The sequence below is a fragment of the Scomber japonicus genome, chromosome 6 (genome assembly GCF_027409825.1).
Source record: "Scomber japonicus isolate fScoJap1 chromosome 6, fScoJap1.pri, whole genome shotgun sequence".
NCBI lineage: Eukaryota > Metazoa > Chordata > Actinopteri > Scombriformes > Scombridae > Scomber > Scomber japonicus.
Genome location: NC_070583.1, coordinates 30,327,016 through 30,351,932, shown reverse-complemented (window position 1 = coordinate 30,351,932; position 24,917 = coordinate 30,327,016). Strand labels below are relative to the sequence as shown.

Here is a 24,917-nt window from a genome sequence, read left to right as displayed (position 1 = left end):
GGGGGTTTCGGGTCTTTCAACTTCAGACCCCCTCACCCAGGCGACCCGACCGGGAGTGATCAGCTCCCGGCCTGTGTCCAAGAAGCGCTCGTCCACGCCTTGTCCCTCTGGATCCACAGCCACCGAGAAGCTTTCTCAGCGGCCTCTGTAGCTGAGCAGATGGCTCTCCTCTTCCTTGCCCCTGTGATGCCTAGGAGACTGTAGGCTCTACAGAGTGACTTCCCTGCAAAGCCCCTTCCCCCGACTTCAATGGGCAAGCATCTTGCTCGCCACCCCCTGTTGCGGCAGTCCTCCACCAGCTCTGCATATTTCTCCCTCTTCCTCCCACTGGCTTCCTCCATCCTCTCCTCCCAAGGCACCGTCAGCTCCAACATGATAACCTGCTTGGAAGACTCTGATTGCAGCACAATGTCTGGTCTCAGGCTGGTTTTCAAGATGCTCACGGGGAACTTCAGCTGCTTTCCTAAGTCCACCCTCAGCTGCCAGTCCTTAGCTGTTCCCAGCAGTCCTGTTTGGGCCTTTGGTTGGGGAGGGGGTTTTTCCCCAGCCTTCACAAATGCCTTCCCGTGCCTCGGTGGTGGTAAGCGCTTGCTGTAGTCGACGGCACAGTGGATGGACTCAGCAACTGCTTTCAGTACTTGGTCGTGGCGCCAGCGGTAGCGACCATCTCCAAGTGCCCTAGGACAGCTGCTGAGGATGTGTTCAAGCGTTCCCCTTCCCTGGCACAAGGTACATGATGGAGCTTCAACCTTGCCCCAAAGGAAGAGGTTTGAAGGGCTGGGCAGGACGTCGTAAACAGACTGGATGAGGAATTTTATGCGGAGCGGTTCCGCCTTCCACAACTCCGGCCATGAGATGGTTCTGTTCATGGCTTCCTCCCATCTGGTCCACGCGCCCTGTTGCCTTAGCCCCACCCACTGGCTAGCACGCTGCTCCTCGACTCCAGCCCGCACCTCAAGTTGGACCCGGTCCCGCCTATCCTTGCCCCGGAGCCTGCTGAGGTGGGTAGTTGGTACGGTTCCCAGTCCTGCCCGGCCAGTGGCCACAGATCCCACGAGCTCTTTGTGGGACAGCCGAGCTTCAGCCTGGTCCACCGCCTCTTGCGCCCTCCACCTTCTGCCTGTCCTGACCTCAATGCCAGCTTGAGCCACCTTTGGGTCCTTCGATTCCCTGTACTGGAGGACCTCCCTTGCTCTGGCAACCATGAACTCCTCCGTGAGGCCCTTGACTGGTAGGTTCAGCTTGTTGTTGTTGCCGTAGAGGGCAAGGCTGCTGAGACTCCGAGGGAGCCCCAGCCAGCGTCGGAGGTGGCTGCTGACCCTCCGCTCAAACCCTTCCACGGTGGACATGGGAAATTCATACACCAGCAATGGCCATAATATCCTGGGCAGGATGCCATGCTGGTACACCCATGCCTTGAACTTCCCCGGGAGACCAGATTTGTCCACTGCCTTTAGCCAGCCATCGAGTTGTTCATTGGTGGCCCTGATGGAAGCTGTATCCCTCAGGGAGCAGTCGAAGATCTTCCCCAGGCTTTTCACAGGCTTCTCTGTGACGGATGGAATCTGGGTGTCTCCAAGGAAGAAGCTGAACCGGTCAGTCACCTTCCCTCCCTTAAGGACTAGAGACCTGGATTTCTCTGGTTTGAAGCGCATGCGGGCCCAGGTGGTAAGCTTCTCCAGGCCCTGGAGGATCCATCTGCACCCTGGTACTGATGTTGTTGTCACAGTCAGGTCGTCCATAAACGCCCTGATGGGGGGCTGACGGATGCCGGACTTGGTTGTGGGCCCTCTGCACTCCGGCTCGGCTGACTTGACCAGCATGTTCATGGCCAAGGCAAAGAGAATCACTGAAATGGTACATCCAGTGATGATCCCTTTCTCAAGCCGGTGGCGCTCTGATGTAACTGCACCAGAAGTGAATCTGAGGTGGAAGCTGTTATAGTAGTCCATGATTAAGGCCTTGATGTTACATGGGACATGGTGCCTCTCCAATGCCACCTCCACCAGCTTGTGGGGTATGGAGCCGTATGCATTAGCTAGATCCAGCCAAAGCACAGATAGGTTCCCTTTCCCCTCTCGGGCCTCTCTTATCAGCTGTGTCACCACTCCACTGTGTTCCAGGCACCCTGGTACCCCTGGGATCCCACCCTTTTGCACTGAAGTGTCAATGTACTGGTTTCGAAGTAGGAAGTCTGACAGCCGGTGGGAAAGGATACTGACAATGATAAAAAGAAAACTGCAGAAGGTTATTTAAAGAATACTAAATACTGCATTTAAAGCAGTTCATAATGTCAGATGATCATTTTTATGTGTATAAGAACGTTTCCAGCAAGCAAAGTTAGAAAACTACAAATAAAATGCCTTTTACAAACTCACTGTCATTAACCTTGAGTTTCCTTTAACATTATGTTGGCCCTCTTTTTAAAATTTTCATATGATGTGATTACAAAGATTGACCACAATTAACTTTTGTTTCCACTCTTCATCTCTCTCCCACGTTTTCCTCATATCATTATAGTCTGTGAGTGCTTTCTCTCTCTCTCTCTCTCTCTCTGTTCACCCCCTGTAGCTAAATCCAAGTGCCAGTACACATTTGTACAGCCTAATGTGTGTGTGTGTGTATTTGTGTATTTCATGTGTATGTGTATGTTTGCATATTCACATGCAAGGTTTGACCTTGTGCAGCCAACTGTATCAAAGCATCTCTTTATTTTCACACAGGTGTGTGTTTGTGTGTGTGGTGTGTGTGTGTGTGTGTGTGCGTGTGTGTGCATGTATATGTCAGTGCTGATGCAACATGCAGCATTTGCCCTTGTGCGTTCAAGCATATCAACTCTTGTCATAATTTGTACAGGTGTGTGTGTGTGTGTGTGTGTGTGTGTGTGTGTACATCTTTTATGAGTTTCTGCATTTGCGCTTTTGTGTTTGTGTGTTTCACCTGCAGGTGCAGTCTATTCAATTTAACAGGTCTTGGGGAAGAGCAGGTCAACAGTCAGACACTGTTTAGTCAACACACACCTCACTCATATGGACACACACACACATACAGTACACTAAACTCCAAACAGTAACCAAAGAACAATTTAATCCACCTGCATGGAAATATAAGAGATATATATATATATATATATATACACACACATTATACAATTACGTATATTTACAGAATTAATCGGGAATCATTGTTCATCAATCATTGAATCAAGTTCACTTGTCAGGAAAAGTTTCCCTCAAACACAGAAATTGTGATTAAAAGCCTCCTTTAAGAGAGTGTTCCTGCAACAAAGTTGAAATGTCCACACTGGTGAAGTTTTGAGTCCTGTACAGTTTAACAGATCAGCTGATGTTTGAAGTTCAGGAATCCATGTGTGAGATATGAAGCTCTCTGCTAGATCATCCTTGTAAATTAGAATTTAAGTGAAGCTTCTGGTCAAATGAAGCTAAAAGTAAAAGCAGAGCAAAATTTGTGTGATTGAATATGTGTGTGCTTTTAGCATACACACAAAGCTGATGTAATATGAGGAAGTTGTGGGTGTGTGTGTGTAGGCACCCAGTACTTCTCCAAAGCAACACAAAAATGTGTGTTCACACTGTGTTTGTTTGGAACCGTTCAGCCAAGCTCTTGAGCATTTTCTCTTTTAGTTTGGTTCAATGGAAGGGCGAGGAAAAAAAACAAAAAAACATAAACCCATAGGAACACTGCACACCCACTGCATGAAAGTTTCAGTCCTTGCTAAAGTGAACTCAGTTTGATTCATGATAAGTATCTGAAGTCTGCACTTTTAACATGTGTTGCTGCTTTGGAATAATAAAAATCAGAGCACCAAGTCTATAATCTATAAAAATATGAAGTAAGGTTTTAGGCTTCAATTAAATCTGACTCGTCTTTCTGCAGTAATCTTGACCCTATGGCTCACCTGCAACTGGTCATTGTGAGCTCATTGAAACCAAATGCAAGTGATAAACAACTTAAAAAAAAAAAAACAACTGAAAATTTAAACCACTGTTCAGTATGTATATATATATATATTACATAAATTAGTGGCATTTTCATACAATTTCAATTAGATTAACTTGTAAGATGTTGCTCCATAAACCTCAAGTTGAGCTTGTCAAAACAATTCAGTTCAGTGTATTTTTTATGCAGCCTATTCTCAGTTAAGTGTTTCACTGCAGTCTGAGAGAGAAAGAGGGAGAGTAGTGATGATCAAGAAATAAAGAAATGGATAGAAAATGAGGACTGAGGGAGGGGAAAAGCCAAGTGTAGTTGTTCTCTTTCCTGTGCTTTATTGTTTTCCTCAGCAAATCCTGTGAGAGGGTATACATCTTGCTTTTAGATTAATGAATCTGCATCCAAATCTCCGAGGGAAAGCTCTATAAAAAACAACTTGACAATTATTTCTCTCCTCCCATATTTTTCACAGAAGCATGCACACAGAAACTCTCTCTGTCTCTCTTTCACACTCACACACACAGACACACACAGAGGCAAGCAGACACAGTTATTGACCAGCTTCACCCTCTTTCTCTCCTGCTCTCTCCTTCGCTCGCGCTCACTCATGCAGAAAACCAGCGTAACCCAGGAGGTGTGCAGCTGAAAAGCCTTGCAGGAATTTTTTAAAAGAGACACTCTAAGACAGTTCTGTGCTGTTTCTGCCAGAGGAGGACGGGTATCTTCTAAATGTATTTTGTCACAAAGTTTTATGTCAGGTGCTTTAAACTATCACAATATTTGAATGCATGCACGAAACCAGGTTACTGGGATGAAACAAAGTTAAGACAAGAAAACCGAAAATGTTTAGTACACGCGCTGCAACAATCTGGGTACTGTAATATCATAAATCTGGCATAGGCACATATTATCGCACTGTATCTCTTTTTCTATTGCCGCCTTGTCATGACTTTGGAAAAACTGACCATTTCAGATCAATTTGATCATCCACTTACTGTGTTTTCTCTCATATTTGCAGTGTTTTCTTTCTTTCTTTGAATCGTTGCTTTAAGCCCTTGGGGTGTGGAGCGCTGGAACAGAGAAGCTGATGAAGTAAACCATATGTGGTTCTCAAAAGATGTTGTTCTTGGGCTGAACTTAGGCGAGGAGTTCTGGTCCTCTGAAATGAGGCCAACATGGAAGTAACTTAAAACTGCATTCTATCAAAAGGCCACCAGGGGGCGACCGTTTTGGTGTCAAAAGGACTTCCGTCTCTATACAAGTCAATGGAGAATTCACCAACTTCTCACTTGATTTCTAACCTCAGTGAACGTTTTCAAAATGAGTTTATGGTCTCAATCGCTAGTTTAAAGCCTTCTTCAATGCAGTATGATGTTCATTTATGAAATTTTGGCCTCCCTGATTTTATATTAGATGATAAAGCAGGGTATGCATTAGGGTGTGGCTATATAGTGATTGACAGGTTGATCGACCTATGTCCTCGAGATCCAGCCGTCGCAACCATAGAAACCTCCCCCGCTCCACCCTGTGAGTGATGTCACGGATGTTACGTCCATTTCTTCTATACAGTCTATGGCTGAACTGCTTTTGCACAATCTCTGAGACTTGGTCTCCGACTTGTCTTTGTGTTTCTTTTTCTTCCCTGAAAGTTGAAATAAGATCTTGGAGATTGGCCTGTTGATTGCAACCAAATTTTACCATCCTCTCAGTGATCCGTCCTTCCTTCTGTGTGACATCAGTTGCTCTCTGTTGATTTTCTCTTTGTTGCTGAAAAAGCCATTTGAACACTTGATGCTAAAGGGCACAGCATTTAGGTGCCATTTGTATTGTTGCTTTTATATCAATTGAGATCTTACATCAAATGGACATGAGTGTTTTTTTGCAAATGTGTCATTTTGGTTAAGATATTATTGTTAGTGGGGAAAAACAGTCCCACAAGGGTTGCACTGCCTCTGGATTCTGGATTTAATACTGAGTCTTATGAGAGAGAAGGCACAAATTACTGAGGTTTGGAAAGTATTACATGAATAGTTTCACATTCCTGAAGAAAAAAAATAAATCATCTTTTCCTTTCCTAAAAATACAAAGGTGTTTAAGAATGGGATAGGGAAAGGATATCTAATTAGTAGAAACTGAGCAGTACATTTGCCTTCTAACCATCCCTTTTTATAATTGTCTGCTGCTTAATTGAACCCCTGCAGGATAATCCACTCAGCTGCATTTTTGTCTTTTGACATTCTTTGATATTTCCATGCTATTCAGACGTCATGCAGGAGGTGAATTTTGATAAGCTCAGAGCACGAGTGTTCATAGCACACCTACACATGCCTGGTTGTGCTCTTTTGTGGGTTGATTTAGTGGAGCCTTCGTGTCTTTGGTTGCTGAAAATTAAATCCTCAATGTTTTTTTTTCAGTTTAGAAATGGAGGTAGACTTCAGCATGTAGTGAAGTCAATTCTAAGGGATGTTATACACGTGCAAGTGAATGAATGTTGGCAACTGTCTGAGGCAATTGAATATCAATGTGGACATAATGGGCTAAAGCATTATGAAGAAGACAGTGAGACATTATATCCTCCTTTAAGCAAGCCAAACATGACAGACTTTGTCTTTCCTTTTCTTGACATGAAAAATCCAATCATTTTATAAATATTAGTATAGCACAACTCATCTGAATCACAAAATACAGCATGATGAAAGCTTAACCTTCTGTCACTGATCCTGCCTCAATCCTGTGTCTGCCTACCTGTTGTCACGACCCCAGTGGCTCTTTCCTTATCTCTCCCTGTGTGTGTGTGTGTGTGTGTGTGTGTGTGTGTGTGTGATTGTGTGAGCAGACACAGGTGTGCTGGAGTCACAGCAGAGCCTGATCAGCTGCAACTCGTACCATAATCAATGCCTCTATTTATACTCTGCCCTGCCAGATTATAGCTTCTCCTCACTTATTTCTCTTGGATTTATTGGTTTTGTTGTTGTTGTTGTTGTTGTTGCTGCCTGTTTTTCCCTATCCTGACCTTGTCCCTGTCCCTGTCCCTATTCCTCATCTTCCTTCCCAACCCTGGACACCTGCTCTACCCAGCTCTCACAGATTCTGCTCTAGACCTGCTTCCCAGCTACCAGTTCTTTTCCCCTGTCTTATCATAATAAATACCTTGTCCTACCGGGTCCTTGTCTCCTTGCCGCTTGCATTCACCTGCTCCATCCCCATATAACTCCTAAAAATGAAACACAAATGGCAGTAAGTGCCAGATTGAGCATCATTGGCCTCTATTAGGATTGCACTGATCTTTTGTGCTTGAGAAACTCAATACAATTCAATTCATAAATTCACAGTATTATGCTCAAATATTAAGGGTGTTAGAATGAGTCTAGCGCTTTCATTAGCCGACACACTGATTTCTGGCTATTCTGGGTCACTTCACACTTGTTAGACCCCTGCAGAGTCCAGTTACTCTAACTCGCTATCTGTGATTCCAGTCTAATTTATGCCTGGGTGATGCAATTTAGATAGCAGAAAAAGCAAACAGAATAATCTACACAGCCAACTCTATGTCAGTCCAACCGCACTGAACAAACCCTGAATCTGATTGCTGTTGCTGTGAATAAACCAATATAGTTGATGCACCTGTGGCGTCCCACCCACACATAAAGGTCCAGCAGCTGAAAAAAAGTATGAAAAGTTACAGTTGCAAGCTTTCCCCTGTCTCTGCTTAAATAAGCGTTAGCAGGTTCTTGTAATACAGGAAGAAGTAATGACGATCCCAGTAGTAACATTAAGTACTGCTCACAGCTGTTTTTTCTTTTTTTTTTATAGATATCAAAATGTCCCCGCAAGGCTGTGAGAGCCTTTGCATGTAAGGCAATAACAACATGAAAGTCACTCTCACCCTTAGCTTTCTGCAACAAACATCAAACATTGACTCAAAGCCAGGTTTCTGAGTGGAGAATGAGATTTGTTGTGTGCATGAACACAGTTGCTAAGCCATAGAAAAACGTTCTCATTATGCTTATTATTTTTTTTACAACTAGCGTCCAGTTCATTATTTATTCTGCACATTACATTATTGTCAGTGCATCCTTTTTACATGTTTGTGTATTCGCTATCGTCGGATTACTATTCTTAGCAACTTAAACCCAAACTGCTGATGAAGGTATGTGTGTGTGTTCGTGTGTGTTACAGCTCCTTGGTGTGTGTTCCAAGTCAACAAGCGCATGAAGAAGGCTTTCATACACCAAGCAATAATATCACTGGTTTAATGGTCCCCTTGGGACTCACACACAACATGCACCGTTGCAGGTTGTGATTACTTTTCATGATAGCTTTAATGAAGCTCCTTTGCTGATTCGCAGATTTCAGGGTCAGGGTGATGTGTGTTTGTGTGTGTCTCATGCATCCTATGGTGTTTTAAAAAAGGATCTGGACAGCCAATTAAAAATAATCTTCAACAAAAATCCCATGTAGAATACATTTACGCATTACAGAGACAATACAGGTTTTTTTTTCTCCTGTTTAAAAAAAAAAGAAGAAGTATTATAACAAGGATTCCATTGAGGCCGGAGTCTCCTTTACAAGACAGCCTTGTGTGAGAATAAATGAATAAAAAGTAGTAGGAAGGATAAAAATAAATCACAAAAACGGAACAATATTTCATAACAGAGTGGTTAGAATAATGTTCTCGATGGAACACCACTTTATTTAAGGATTCAGCCATGTTATTTTCAGGGCCTCGGGGTAGTTGAGGCACTATTTGACCCCTGACTAGCAAACTATTGTGAGATAGCTGAGTATGTGTAGGATTTTAGTCTATTTATCATATTTAGTCTGTTAAGTTGCACAGACTTGACACAATAGCAGATTTTCTCTGAATTCATTTTACCTGAAAAAGGTCTGAAGACCACAATGTTGACAGTGTTCAGGATTTTTGGGGAGATTTAGTGAATGTTTGATCCTACCCAACAGAAATGTGCTCTGTTAGCAGTTAAGACAACTGCATGAAGAATTTAATAAAAGTTTTGACAGATACAGGTTACAAACAGGCGGGGAGTTCTGGTCCTCTGAAATGAGGCCAACACGGAAGTAACTTAGAACTGCATTCTATCAAAAGGCCACCAGGGGGCGACCGTTTTGGTGTCAAAAGGACTTCCGTCTCTATACAAGTCAATGGAGAATTCACCAACTTCTCACTTGATTTCTAACCTCAGTTAACATTTTCAAAATGTGTTTATGGTCTCAATCGCTAGTTTAAAGCCTTCTTCAATGCAGTATGATGTTCATTTGGGACATTTTGGCCTCCCTGATTTTATATTTGACGATAAAGCAGGGTATGCATTGACAGGTTGATTGACCAATGTCCTCGAGATCCAGTCCTCACAACCTATCGCAACCTCCCCGCTCCGCCCCAATGGCCCCGCCTCATGCCCATATAAGTAGAATCCGTGTGTTTATTTTTCCCAGCATGCATCAGAAATTTTCAAGATGGCACTGCCTGGATTGGAAACTATTGGCTTCCGAGCAGCAGTCCACAAACCAATGGGTGACGTCTATGGTTACAAAGGGTGGCTGTCAAAATTCATGGGTGTGATCACAAACAATACTTTCTGGTGAATAATTGACCTTTTTCTCTCACAGTTAAAAAACCACCAGGTGTAAATTATAAAATGAATGATGGCTGAATTCCATTTAGCTGCTTCAGTTTCATGTTGTTTGTCTTGTTCATGCTGGCCCTCTGTCGTCACAGCTTACTGTCTATTGTTAATGTTATCAGTAATACCTAATAATACCTAGTAATACCTGTGCTTTTCCTAGTATGACAAGTCTAAACACCTGCTGTGAAAAAATGCACGTTTACTACTGTCTACAATATCTACTCTATCTACATTTTCAATTACGGTTTTATCAAAAGCAACATATTATGCTGCTGTGGGTAGCAGGTAACTTTGATTGAAATGCTCCCTGAATTATCTGGAAAAATGGACTGGGGGGAAATTCATAGAGCTGCATAGTAGTAATCACAGTCTCCACACCGCCTGTGGTGATATTACTGCTGCCCAGAGTGAGTAATACTGTAAGTGATCTGGGTTTCTAACACACAGGCTGCACTTTCTTCCTCTAAAATGACTTCTATAAGACCTTGTCTCTCAGACACTCACCTGTATTTCATTGCTTTTTGTTTTCCTATTTTACTCTTCTCTCCTGTCTGGTTACTGTACCTCTCCCTCTCCCTCTTGTTGATGACCTAGATTTCAAGCCACCATGTTCTGCTGCAGTCCCTCTCCACTGACACACACATTCATACACAGTAAAACACACCCTTACCTACTACCCATGTTTTATTAATCGCAGGGCTGAGTCAAGGTTGATGCAAGGCAACAAAATTACTTTATTAAACACACTAGCACACAAGAACACACTGGCACAAACACATAAACTTTGACACACAAGTTTGAGTACACAGTACCATATACCATTATATACTCAATGTTTATGCAAATTTACACATATCTCTACATGCATATGACATGTCTTAAATCCTTTGAAATCATCTCTCTGCAGATATCAGCATATTTATTGCTGAAATAGCTGCAGCACATATGTGTGTGTGTGTGTTTGTATGTGTGTGTTGGTTGGTATACAAGTGATGCTCTCAGCAATAAGCCAAGATGAAATCTTCAAATTAATTCCACACATACAAATCTCCAATCAAATCAAATCTTAAACATGGGCAACAAATGAGGTCAATGTACATCCCATGAGATTCTGGGAATAGCTTTTGGGTGGTTTACATTTGAGAAAACATACTAATTAGCAGATCCATTTAACTGCATCAATTAGTGAATATGGAGGCATTCTGGCTCTTACGAAGAAAAAACACTGCAGGCAACTTGCACAAAATGTGTTATACGTCATGAAAAATATGCAATGACTTTCAATCAAGACAGGCCATGACCCCCTCACGGCCATTTTAAGAGAAAAGATCTTAAAAAAAAGAAAAAAAGTCAGAACTTCTTATCTTGTTGTTGTTGCAAGTCAGTGAAACAGTCCCACTATGGTTTAAAACTGTTAGAAATATCAATCAGTTTGAGTGGATGAAGATGGCTTTGCACTCTTACAATTGAGGCCATCATGTTGAGTCAATCATTGAGTAATCATTTATGATAAAACTCTAAAAACAAGGGTAAATAAATACTATAAAATAAAATCTAAATTATAGGATAAGGCAAGATGAAACATCCATCAGATAAAATCACTTGAGGAGAAAACAATGGTAAAAAGATGTGTTTTAAGATTTCCCTGAAGCACTCAGGTAGACAGATAGATAACACCACTATTGATTAAAAACCAGGAAAGTTAACCAGCTCTCCAGTTTTACCAGTGATGAGTCAGAACGCTCTTGAAAGACGAGTTAATTAATAGCAATGGAGAGAGGAGATGAGGATATGGACCTTTATCACACCCAAATTGGAGCAGCATTCTTTTAATTGAATGACTAAATGACAATTACTTTCAACTTTCAACGCAGTCACTCAGCTAACACTAACGTTAGCGTAGCGGCGCAGCTAACGAGAGAATCTGACCTGCAGCATGAAACAACGTAACCTCTGAGATGAAGGAAATAACTCGGTGCTCAGTCTGTCTCACCTTTACAACCCTGCAGCTGCTCAGCATGTTGTACAGTGATGTCTGTGGAGCTAACAGTGTAGAAGAGAGGCTGCTCTCCACTGCTGGAGACTTGATAACAAACAGCTGCACTCCGCCCTCAGTTTGTTACTTTCATACAGGCAGGTGAGCTTCACCCCTACTAGGTCTATACTGTTGACTTATTTAGACATTTATGTTCAATATGCATATTGAATGTTCACATCCAGCTTTTTAAATCACTTTCTAAATAAAGGGAGTTCATATTTATCTGATGTGATACATTGAGATGCATCAAGAAAAGTTTTAGAATCGCATCGTAACCCTCTGAATCGCAATTTAATCAAATAGTGAGGTGCCAAGAGATTCCCACCCCAAGTCAGGCAAGGCAAAGCAAGGCAGTTTTATTTATATAGCACATTTCATACACAATGGCAACTCAATGTAAATGGTATATGGACTGTATATGTTAAGATAACCTGTCTGACTTGGCTTGTGAACCTCTACACTGCTAAAATCAGCACCTGTTATCAGACTTCATTCATGGTCTCTGAGTTTTTCGTGTTTTTTTTCATATGTGCTTTTTATTGTGTGTGCACATGTGTTGTGTTTATCAGTGAAATTGTGTCTGTGTCTGAATGTGTGTACACTCTACTGGATAATCCCATTGTGCATGATTCTGAATTTAATCTTGTAATTCTCTTGCTTCAGGCTATGTTATGTTTGACTTTGTGTCTGTGTGTATTGTGTGTATGTACAGCTATTTGTGTATCTATGCATGCATTAAAAGTGTGGGACACATCAGTCAGCTTTTAAAGAGAGAAGCTGTGAAGCTGACGTACTAGATAATAGATGATTAGAACAGCATTGTTGGCATTCTTAACCATTTTCTCAATTTTAGTTAAAAGCTAAGGGAAACACATACATTTTACTTTAGGTTTCATTTAGTGAAAAAAAGTCTAAAAAGAAAATACTGGTGTACAGGATCAATGGAATCCTTCACATCCATCAGCGTGATTTCTTTAATTATGTCTGCAATACTCTCATCTAGCAACGTCTGTGTGAATCCTATCCTGTCCCATTAGGGATTACTTGTGCAATATTATGTTAAAAAGGTCAAGTATCACCACTGCTTTTGATCACTGTATCCATTTTTGCATGAAATATTGTAAAATCATGTCGCTTCCAGTTACCGTAATGGTTGGAGATTGTGGCGATGGCATGGTGTAACACCATATGACAGCTGCTTCAAAGAAAAAAATCCATACATAATGCAATCTCTTTTATTTTAATACGATTTTCTGCACAAAGTAAACCACATGGACCATGAGCACTTTTTTAATCCACAATGTAAGTTCTTGGACAAATCTTTTTTGAAAAATGCCAAAATGTTGTCATTCAATTCAGTTTATACAAAAAGAGAACATCTATACCTGTCTGAAACCAGACATGTATGTGTTACTGCCGTGTCTGACATTTGCATTAGACATTCGGCTGAAGCACTGACTATTTTAGTTTCCTTTTTTCAGCATGGTTCTCAGGATGAGAATTGTGAGATGCATAATGAATAAAGGGTCCTGACTGATTTTATTAGCAGTACTCTACTAGATTTCTCTGATAAAACATGTCATTGGTTTGAAATACATTTAGTTAACCCTCCTGTTGTCCTCGAGTCAAGGAAAAGAGGGAGGAAGGGAGGAGGGAAAGGTGGAAAGGAAGGAAGGAAAGGAAAGAGGCAGGGAGGAAGGAAGGAGAGAGGAAAGAAGGAAGGGAGGACGGTAGGGGGAGGAAAGAAGGAGAGGGAGGAAAGAAGGAGAGACGAATGACAGAAGAAAGGGGGATGGAGGTAGGAAAGGAAGGATGGAGGAAAGAAGGAAGGAAGGAAGGATGAAAGGGGGATGGAGGAAGGAAGGAAGGAAGGAAGAGTCAAAACAGATGGGTCAATTTGACCCGGGAAGACGACACAAAGGTTAATAATGTTAATAATGTAAAATGCTGCTGGTGCATGATTAGTAGTTTCTGTACACTTTCACATATAGAAGCTAATAATAATAATATCCAGCCCAAATCTGCTTCTATGCTATTATTTGATGTATTATGTCATTGTTTGTAGGTCACAGAGAATGATAAAGCCATGAGACACTGAGTACACCGCCTGACATATTTTTTCACCTCTGGGGTGAAACAACAACAAAACACTTCTCTTACAGCTTTGAAATATTGTTTTCAGTATATTTTTGACTTGACATTTCTCTTGGATTTCAGTTGGAAAATCCGTAAGTGAGGAAGTATTTTCTAGGTTGTGTTACACTCTTTGAACTTGTGAAAAGCTTTGCAGTGAAAGCAACAAGAAACAGGAATCGAGCTGTGTAAAGAGGCGTCTCTCGTGGACACTGCAGCTTTGGTCCCCTGTGAGGCCTTTGACATCTTGGGCTTCATACAATGTCCAATGCTGCGTCATCTCTACACTGCCAAATGGAAGCTAAGATAAAATATCTACCAGAGATCAAAGCACCAATCCTGTCAGCTCCGCTCCCTTAAAGGTCATACAGCACATCAGTATATAATAGAATAAAGAAATGGTGGACAAATGTGGACAAAGATAGTGGAAAGGAAAGTAAGTAGTAAAATAAAAGAGTTGTGGGTTACAAAAGAAGATCAGGTGAGATAAAAGGAGAAAAGACAGAGAGAACAAGGTGTCTGACATGAACTATGACACTGCAAAGATTATCGTCAGATCCTAAGAGTTTCTTTATGCTGCAGGCATGAAACCAGGAAAGAAAGTTGTTACAGAAGTTACATGACACTTTCAGAAGAGTCAGTTCATCCTTGGCCTGTAACCTAGATTTCTGTTAGATTTAATGGGAATCTGTTGCTGCTAAAAACAACTAAAAGAAAACAGACAAACAAACTGGGCCTAACACATTCTCCTCCTGAAAAGAGATGTGCTCATTGGATCATGACACACAAACCCACATGCTTTTATTTCAATGCACAACAGGGATATGATAAGATAAAGATCTGTCAGGAAGTAATCTGTAACACATCACATAATATTGGTTACATGATGGAAATGGTGTATTTGCACAGCTCACAGATGGTAGTCTGGTTTGGCAAAAAATAGACCACAGGCTTGAAAAAGAAAGGACTGGCATCACATCTAGCTTCCTCACACCAAGCCCATGGACACATCAGCGCTGGATACAATCGCTTCTTGTCAGCTTTGGCACACGCAAATCTAAATGCCAGGTCAGGCTGACATTGGCCTGTAATTTCCCCAGCTAACTGAGCTGAGATCTCAGTTTCTTATCACTCAGTCAGGCAATATAACAGCATGCTTAATGGATTATTGACTTATAGTGAAAATGTTATATCTTGGCAAATAAAAAAAAATACATATACAGGCACATTTTGAGAGGCTTGTGCTCTCAATATATTGTTCACAAGGCAAGGAGATCCTTTTCACTCTTAAATTTATCAAGAAGAGAGAAATGAAATGGTTGTCCACACTTCCACATGTAAAATGTAAATGTACTGACAAAATACAAGAGTGAAACAGGGAAAAAATGTACCCCAAAAGAACTAGAGTAGAAAGCTTAAAGAGAATGTAGGAGCGGTCTGAGATTACTAGATTTCAGTATACATTACTATCTTTCTACATACTTGTTAAAAGCTAAAGGTATTTAAAGTGATAGATCCCAGATAGCAAAATTCTTTTGGCCCATATCTGGCCCACACCTGACATGTTCATCCGGCCCACATACAGCATGGAATGATGGCACTTGGGCGGTCCGCTCATGTTTGCCAAAAGTGGGCCATAACCAAGCCATCACAATGCCAGATGTCAACCAAAAACACACCAAATAAACCAGTTCGGCCAAGACTGGCCCAAATATGTTTCAACAAAAGTGGGCCAAGTATGTTTCCTTATATGTGGGCCTCTTTAGGCTCACATCCGGATTAGTCATTGCCATACTTGCCATATTTCGGCCAAAGATGGGCCATATTCGTTTTATGATATTTGGCCCAAATGTAGCATTTACTACATGGGCCAGTTTAGGTTCATGTCTGTTTTGTCCGGGCCAGAAGAATGCCTACAGTGCCGGATCATTGCCTCAAGTGGCCCACATTCGCATGCTATCTGGGATGGCATAGAAGACTTGTTCTCTGCTTTTCACCATCACTATCCACATTAGGGGAAAAATTCCCTTGCCAAAATTATTTCACATCTGGATCACTAGAGAGAAGACGACAGAAGGGGATAGGTCAAATGAGCACCGCACAGAGCTCAGAAGAGGTTTATTTAATTCAATTAATGGCTGACGATAAAAAATAAAGAAAGTGCAGCAGTATCTGCAGACGCTGTCATGCCAATGAGACAGACACTTTTGATCTATATAGCATTCTTCAGGGCTGGTGTTCACAAAGTCCTTGCAGGCTAACTTTTACTTCTAATTGGCAAGTCTGGTAGTAAATTCAAAGGATTATGGATTCTTTTCATATCTAATTTCAGTAAGTTCCCCCAGTCCCCCCAACCTAAAGTAAAAATCTTGCTTTAGGTTTTAAACTGTCATCATCTCAACTTGTCACATGGCAATTTACTCCCAAACTTTTCTGGGACATTACTAAGTCTGTGGTGTATGATCTTAAAAAGTTTTAAAACTTTTCACTCCATTTTTATATATGTTTCTTCAGATGCTTCATGCTTATTTCTGTTGATCATCAAAGTGATGTAATGTATACTCACCTAAATGCATTCTGATACTTATGATGATCTTTGTGATTACATAAATCTGATATCTTACCTCTTTATAACATGAAATGAATTCAAAATGTTTGAATGAATTGAAACAAAATATTTAAAAAAGGGAAGAAAATGTTTTCATCTAGACTTGACCCTTTGTATGATGGTATTATAGGGGCAGTGCTAGTGTTGTAGTATTAGATGTAAGTGGGTTGTTCAGAAAGTTCAGTTTCTAGGATCAGAGGCTGGATTCACTCTGGAATATAATCTTCAACCTTAAAAGTATACTCTCAAAATTTCATGATAAGGCAGCTACAGAGCAATCAGTTCCGGGTCACACAGGATTAAGAATCAAATGTCTCTGCTCCCATGTAATACCAGAGGGACAGATACAGGGCTAAAATCCTGACTTAGCAGTTCTTCCTCTAAAGATGCAGACAGAGCAGTGAAAGGACAGAGGCAAAAAAAAAAAAGAGGAATATGAACGAAGAACAAAAGAGTTTCTTTCGCCTTTAGGCTAAAGCAGCAGCAGAATTTGGCAGGCAAAAAGGAAGTGTCCAATCAAATAAGCTGCTAGTGTGAAAGACTTGACTGATTGACTGGTTTGCTGGCTACTTCAGACACTAAACACACTGCATTGGTATCTTTGACTCTGTCTGAGGCTTGCTGGTGCAGTCTGGAGCTAAACTAAACTAACTACTGGAGCAAACGATTTTCACTATTTTTGCCCATTTGCATTTACCCATGCTGTAGTCTTGTGGTGCTTTCAAATGACCACGTGGTTTTAAACAAGACTAATGGTGAAGATGCACTGACATTAGCACTATTCACCTTCGATGGTACTCAAGCAAATCACTTCACAAGGCAATGTAAAATTCTAGGTGACATGGGGCTGACCAGTGGTGTGGAAAATGTGAGGGGTCAAAAGTTGACATTTTATAACTTGCAATATCCTCAGAAATTGTTCTGGAAGGTAGGCATGGGCCGGTTTCAAGGTTTACCACGGTATGAAAAAGTCACGGTTTCAAAACCACTAAAATGTTCCGTCATACCGTTCCTGCGGTATGAGCGGGTTTTTTTTTTTTAATGTGACGTCTCATCAGAGAGAGAGTGGAGGTCGCTCAGGTCGTGTGCAGCTGCAACATAAAGTAGTCCTCCTCCGGCGCACCTCCGGTTGCTGTTACAAGCAGGTAGCTGTGCAGGCTGTATGATGGCTGAAGGAGGCGAACCCCCCCCCCGTCTAAACGGGCCAAGTCGGTTGTATTTATACTTCAGCTACCGTAAAAAGACAGACGGCCGCGGCTTGGAGGAAGAATGTCCCAGACAGTAGCAGTGTGAGGAGGCATAACATCCTATTATGATCGTGAGCAAGTCTCCAAAAACTGTTGAGATTCAGTTTTAAGCTCCTGCCTGCATTTATTTATTTATATTCATCTTAGATGTGTTTTTACTTTTTTCAATCATTTATGTTCCGATCTTGAGCCACAGGTTAAGTGATTGCATTTATTTGCATTTTGTGTTTTTTTTCCCACTAAGAATAATTCATTTATGTCGTGACTTGAGCTGCAGGTTTAGCCTCAGTTAAAGGACTGCACTTATTTTTTTTTTTAATTATTTATTTTAAATACATATTTACCTAAAAAATAAAAGACCGTTCAATGGAAAAAAAATCTTTCTTTTTCTTTTAAATACAGACATTTCAAAATATCACATTTTGTAGCCGTAATCATAATACCATGAAACCGTGATATTTTTACCTGAGGTTATCGTACCGGCCCATGCCTACTGGAAGGAATGCAATGAAACTGACAAAGCAGCTGTAGTGTAGACCAGAAAGCTATGAGAAGATGTCCATGGTGGAGAAAAAAACACAATATTACAATTAACACACCTATACTCTGTAAATCTGGAGTTATTCCATAGTTACATTACATAATCAACACTTTTGACTGTGGTAGTGACTTGACAATCATAAGTAGGGCTGGCCGATATGACCAAAATCTCATATCCTGATATATATCATATACTGTAGTATATAATTCATTGAATAAATTGCTGGTCATGTGCAGCACACACACAGAGGGTTCAGCTCCACTCCTGGTCAAACATCCTTTATACAAAGATATGCATCATAGAAGACCTGTCACTGAGCCACCTTTTCTTTAACACTGAACCAACCAAAGCCAGCATACTCAGCATGGTGTAATTCTGGATTCAGACCACATCAAGCGGTGCGTGGAGCGCTGCAGGGTTGAGCGGAGTGGTGTGTGTGGGGGTGTGGTGGCATTTTTTAAATGCGTAACCACTGTGAAATAGTCAGAAAATAATGTTTTATTGATCACGGACTTTCTCTCTGCCAGTGTTCCCTCTCTTCATTCACTCTCTGGCTCGCTCAAGCACATTTGCTAACAACTGCGTCAGCTCCCTGTCCCGCTGTGCCATCGTTGATCCAGCTCTTTGATTACCTCTGTAGCTGACTTATAGGCTGAGCAACCCTGTCCCCCACTTCCGTGTCCGTACCTTTTACACAGATCAGCAAGGCAGAATGAAGACACAGCATTCCTGCCTTAAACAGACTCTCTTAGGAGCAGAGGATTGTAGCATGACCATAAATGATGACGCAAAGGAGCAGCTGAAATTAAGTGCACATAAATTAGATAACATAAATACAGTCTTTACTGTTTGGCTGTCTCACTGCTTCTCTCCTCTTCTCTGCTCTCTCTCAGCGGCAGTGGGGCTGAGCCTTCCACGTGTGCAGCAAAGAGACATACAGTGGTAAAGGGTTGGAGAGTTTAGGACAACTACATTTGTTACGAAAAAGAATAATTTAACAATGTAACCTGCACAAAAGATGGAAAGATGGTTACGTACTAGGGTAATTCAGGAAATCCAATCAAGGCCATTTCCCGGGGGAAAAAAACACACACAGAACATTTGTGAAATATATTCATTAAAACATAGGCAGACAGTTTACTCTCATAAAACATGCACATGTGTGTGTTCGCGTGCTGTGCACCGGTAACATACATCACAGCCCATCAGACTGCTTCCTCGATAGGCAAAGGAGGGATTTTGAAAACGATGCAGCAAGAGTAGTGGAGATTTGTCCTTAATGTGACAATAAAATGTAAAAAAGAAAAATGAATAGATAAACTCAAAATCAATGGACTAAAAGTTTATTTTCCAGGCAAGCATGAAGTTTCTTTTGGTCTATTTTACCATTTTCTGCAAGCACATTGTTGCACCAGGGATTCCGTGTGTCCACCCTGAAAGAGGTCCTCAATGACTTTACATTGGTACTGTTTCTGTGGTGAGGACACGTTAATTTACCAACGTGCTGCCACCACGGAATTATGTGAGAAGAGCTCGGGCCCCTGTCACGTATTTCTGTGAGATCAGGTTGCATGAAACAACTCCCGCCCTACTGTGCTGTGATTGGCTACTAGTAGTGGGCTGTGAGCCTGAGCAGTTGTCTACCAAACATTATACGATCACTGGTTTGGCATGAGAAGTGTTCGGGCAGTGTGAGATTGAGAGTGGAAGCATGCCAGAAGGTGTTGTTCGTTTCTTAAAGTGACTGATGAAGATACCGGGCGCCTCATTAAATGGAGGGGTGAAAATGAGGCCCTCTTCACAGGGAGGTGTAATGCAGCTGTGAAATGCTTTGAGTAAGAAATGTATTTTCTTTTAATATTGTATTTTACTCATTGTAATTTTGTGTACGTTGTGTTAACACATGGGCTTATCCTCAGTTATTTATGTGTCACCAATATTATTCTTGTGCTTTTGAATGATTATCAGACGTTTGTGTGCGTTTTGTAGGAACTGAAGGCACCTCGCACAGTTGTGAGCACAGAGGGGGGAGAGATCACTGTTACAAACAAAGTGGTTTGCTGCCATGGATGAGATGCTGGGGCCATCAATAATTCCCCCTATCCTCATCACATCATGTGTGGCCCTAATGCCTGCAGCAGTGGCCTCTCCTCCCTCCCAACCAAGCCTCATCCAGTAGCTCCCGGGGGAAACCGGATTTATGGGTCTCTTTCCTCCAGGAGCTTGATGAGCGAGAGATGAGGCACAGGAGAGAGAAGAAAGGATTGAGAGAGAAAGACGAGAGACGGGAGAGACAGCACGATGAGCAGAGAGAATGGATGGACAGTAGAAAGAGGGAGGAACGAAGAGCGAGGAGGAGAAACTAAGACAATTTTGGAAAAAGTTTTTGTTTTGTTGGTTAAAATTAAAAGTTCAGGGACAGTTGAGAAGAGTGTCTGTGTCTCTTTTTCTGTTATACACTACAGAGTTCGATATAACCCATGGCCAGTCAGAGTCATGGGAAAGTTGAAATGCATGTGGGGAACTTTTTCAGCGTCGTAATATGAATTGCCGGGCCAAGAAGAAAGATGAAAGAAAATGTCTGCGAAAGAAAAATACGAGGCAGAGAAAAGGAGGCTTTTTATACCCTCATGGAAGGAAGAATACTCATGGCTACAACATAGCGACGGAGGTGATATGTTCTGTTCCGTTTGTCTGCGATTCCCAGTGAAGGCTGACTGGGTGGGGGTGTTTTTTAAAGGAACAAACAACTAACGGAAACATGCTACCGGCTGCCGGGCCGCCTAACGTCTGGGTAAGACGGGCAAACACCAAGCGTCACCAGCAGGTGAATAAACTCATCATGCGGCCTACCACACCATTAAGTACGAACAGCCTTTCGTTTCGTATGAAATAAGCACTTTAACTCCATGTCTGTGGTGGACAGGTGGCTTGCAGCAGCAGACAGAAGGAGCTTGGAGTGAACACACAAACTTTTTTTCCTCTCCCTGTTCTACGTGATTGTGATCTACTCTGTGTTCAATGGCAGATCTCTCAGCATTCTTAGTTATCAACACAAGAAAATGTGTACAATTGATGTAAATGAAATTAATTTAATAAATAGATAGAATTGCTTTTGTCATTGCACAGGAAGCACAAGATCTTTTACAGTGACAGTTACAGTATTACATTCACACCGTCCAGAAACTTAAGCACAGTATGAGGATGAAGGAGTTAGGGCAGAGCAAGCAGTGACAGAATATACAAAGCTGTTATAGAAAGTTTCTTTGTCCAGTTGATTTGATTTAACTGCTTTGGATAACCATCGATGAATGAGAACCTTCGCAGACAGTGACAGATAATGGCAAAATATCTCAGGTATGTGCTCAGGTGTGTCTGGTATTAAGTTGTTCTTAGATCCAAGGGGATGACATGAAAAAGTAGTGCCAAAAGCCAGTGTGTTTCCAGGTAGATCCAGACAGGCCTTCATGGTTACCGTATCGGCCTGGCAATCTTGTCCTTTACCTGTTTCCACCTCTTACGACTTGGACAAGGGGTTGGATTTCTAAGAGGCAAAGATGAACAAACTATATACAATTATTTACAACAGGATTGAATAAAACAATAACGGTAACTTCTCTGAATATCATTAAGAACAGAAACGGAACTCCCTGGGTAGAAAAACAACTAACAATAATCATGTTCTTGTAGAACTGGTACCCAATCCCTTGGCGCAGACACTGCCGCTGCAAGCCTGTGCCTGAGTGTGTCCCCAGACCGCTGAAGTGGTTCGTAGTAGCGCATTGTCTCCATTGGGCAGTGATGACCTCTGGCACAAACTCCACCTTCACCTCCAGTGCCTTGAGGAAAATGGAGCGCCACCTGGTCTTGAGGACTCCAAATGCCCTCTCCACCACACACCATGACCTGGACAGGCTTGCGTTGTACCTGCCTTCCACAGCATTGCGGACCGGCTCCCTGAAGGGTGTCGCCTTGGACGAGGGGTTGGATTTCTAAGAGGCAAAGATTAACAAACTATATACAATTATTTACAACAGGGTTGAATAAAACAATAATGGTAACTTCTCTGAACATCATAAAGAACGGAAACGGAACTCTGTGTAGAAAAACAACTAACTAGCAATAATCATGTAGAACTGGTACCCAATCCCTTGGGTACGGGCACTGCCGCTGCAAGCCTGTCCCTGAGTGTGTCCCCAGACTGCTGAAGTGATTCGTAGTAGCGCATTGTCTCCATTGGGCAGTGATGACCTCAGGCACAAACTCCGGTGCCTTGAGGAAAATGGAGCGCCACCTGGTCTTGAGGACTCCAAATGCCCTCTCCACCACACACCATGACCTGGACAGCCTTGTGTTGTACCTGCCTTCCACAGCATTGCGGACCGGCTCCCTGGAGGGTGTCAGCAGGCAAATGGGCTCAGCCAAGCATGGGTAACCACCATCTCCAGTCAGATACCATCCAGGAGGTGGGTTCAGCTGGTGCATGTAGAAGAGGCTACTCCTCAGGAACCGGGCATCATGCAGACAGCCAGGGAAGCCCACCACCACATCCAGAAAATGACCCTGGTGGTTGCAGATGGCCTGAAACTGCACTGAGTGGAACAGCTTTCTGTTAAAATACTGCAAACTGCCTGGGTGGGACAATGCAGATGTGGCAAACCTGTCCCTGAGTGTGTCCCCAGACCACTGAAGAGGTTCGCTGTAGCGCATTGTCTCCAATGGCACCATCTTTTTCTTGCACAAGCTCAGGCTCCAAGATATCCCCATTCCCGAGGCAGAGATGACCTCAGGCAAAACCCGGTAGGACGTTCCACAGGCCAACCAGTACACAAACACCAGGACCTCAAAGGACTTCCCCATCCATGATCCTTGTTCGCCATGAGTTGGATGAGGCTCTCTAGCGACGCCCGGGACAGACGGAAGTCCTTCCTTGTATCACCTCTCTAAAAATAAAGGCACAACAGAGGTACATGTGGATTCACCCTGCAATATGGCCCTCTTGAAGCCACCTGTAAAAGATTTTAATGAGTTTATCAGATTCATAGTGAATTTATTTGGAAAGATCTAGTGCTAGTTGTGTAATTAATCATGATAAAAGAAGGAAATGGAAAGAAATTAGTGGAAAAAAGCTCACTTATTACCACACATGATCTGTGCCTGCGCAAAAAAAGGCAGTTTCAAATTAGGAGGTTTCATATGAGTTCATACTTACGGCAGAGCAAAATTGTTCGGATACTGTTTATCAGTATTTATAAGCTATGAGCTCCCTGTGGGTAGAACACATATATTTAAAAAATATACCAATATAGTAGACAAATGTTGCTGATCCTCTCCTCAGTTATCTATCATGGGATGTAATGAACTATGCTGCCTTTAGGGGCTGCTGGCTTTGCTTTAAACTTTTAGTCTCGTTTCCATCTATTTTTCTTTTCTTTTTTTCTTTTTTTTTGATGGCTGTGACTGAGCCCTCACACTAAATGAGTTTCATGACAGGAGCACACGGCCATCTGCCCTGAGTTTACTCCAACCGGAAATTAGTCTAAAGCTCTGAAATTGCTTCAAATATCACGTGGTTTAAGGTCAGCATTAGCCTTACTCCAGCTCACCTCCATTTTTGTCGTTGGTCCTTTCTGCATCTGCTACTGTGCGTCACACTGTGTGATGTGACTTGGTGTGTTGCCTCGTTACTGTGAGCTGCAGGAGCCTCCCACTCCCTATAGCTTTAGTTGTCTCTGTCTGGTAACCCTGGCTAGCCGGGACACACGGTCAGTGAAAATGAAAGGGGATAATAAGCCAGTCCAGACAGAACAAAGGAAATGGGATGTCTGTAGTTGCCAGCATGTACATACTGAATGTGTGTGTGGTATTCAGCTATGTGACACTGTAAGTGGTGATCAGAACTTATGATATGCAAGCAAAACCTGACATAGTTTCTGTATGTATTCTGCCACCCTACTTACATTTACAAAATAACCAACATTTTAATTATAAAGCCATTTATCTGTTCCAGAGGATTAAAAACACCCATGCTGTTTTACAATTAGTGAATGAAAACATCCCCTTAAATGAGATTGCGAGAAAACTCTCATTGGATTAGATAGAGACTGAAAGAAGGCATCCAGGTCTACAATGATACATCCATGAGGCATGTCTTTTGGTTTAGGTATGCTGGTTGGCAATAATGTGTTTCAACCAAGATTATTATAGTTTTGAAATGTTCTTTAGTTTTTTTATTTAATTTAGTTTTTCAGTTTTCTTTTTTATTTCAGTTTAGTTTTAGTTAGTTCAACAAGTTTAGTTTTTATTTTGAAGGAATTGACTAGTTTTAGTTGTTGTTTTATTTTGAAGGAATTGACTAGTTTCAGTTTAGTTTTTATTTAGTTTTAGTTTTTCAGGTATTAAGAGAAAGCCTTGACTTGTAGAAGCTAAAAGGATGAAATAATGTGTGACACCAAATATGTTTTATCATCAAGTCCTTTTTAATTTCATTCTTTAACCACGAAGATGAACTTTCAAATTTGTGGGATTTTTCCCTTTTAGTTGCATCCCACAAATGGTCCCATCAGTCCTCATCACTATACATTTACTCTCATCTATCAGTAGGTCCTACTCAAAGTAGTCCCATATTGGGCTGCAACTTTAGCCATTTCTAGCAAATCATAAAATGCCCGCTAAGCACCTTCTTCATGCAGTATGCTGTGGATGATATCCACTATGCTGCCCCCCTCTGGAGGGTAGCAGCATATCTGCA

The 24,917-nt window shown here is 41.8% G+C and overlaps 1 protein-coding gene across 1 annotated transcript; it reads right to left on the bottom strand.

The window, feature by feature from the left end:
* Positions 1–23,026, bottom strand: LOC128359949 (uncharacterized). Its single transcript, XM_053320260.1, has 4 exons — positions 22,310–23,026; positions 21,866–22,158; positions 21,642–21,710; positions 1–2,217 (listed from the first exon to the last, which is right to left on the bottom strand). The coding sequence occupies exons 1-4, from the start codon at positions 23,024–23,026 to the stop codon at positions 60–62; spliced, it is 3,237 nt and encodes a 1,078-aa protein (XP_053176235.1). The 3' UTR covers positions 1–59.
* Between the last annotated feature and the right edge of the window lie 1,891 nt (positions 23,027–24,917).

Bases quoted from the DNA above. Each gene is read 5' to 3' on its own strand.
- LOC128359949 (XM_053320260.1), bottom strand. From the start codon at position 23,026: ATGGGGAAGTCCTTTGAGGTCCTGGTGTTTGTGTACTGGTTGGCCTGT. The intron at 21,711-21,865 runs GTACCAGTTCTA...TTTGCCTCTTAG, and splicing joins TGTCTGCGCCAAGGGATTGG to AAATCCAACCCCTTGTCCAA. The intron at 2,218-21,641 runs GTAACCATGAAG...TATCATTGTCAG, and splicing joins AAGATTGCCAGGCCGATACG to TATCCTTTCCCACCGGCTGT.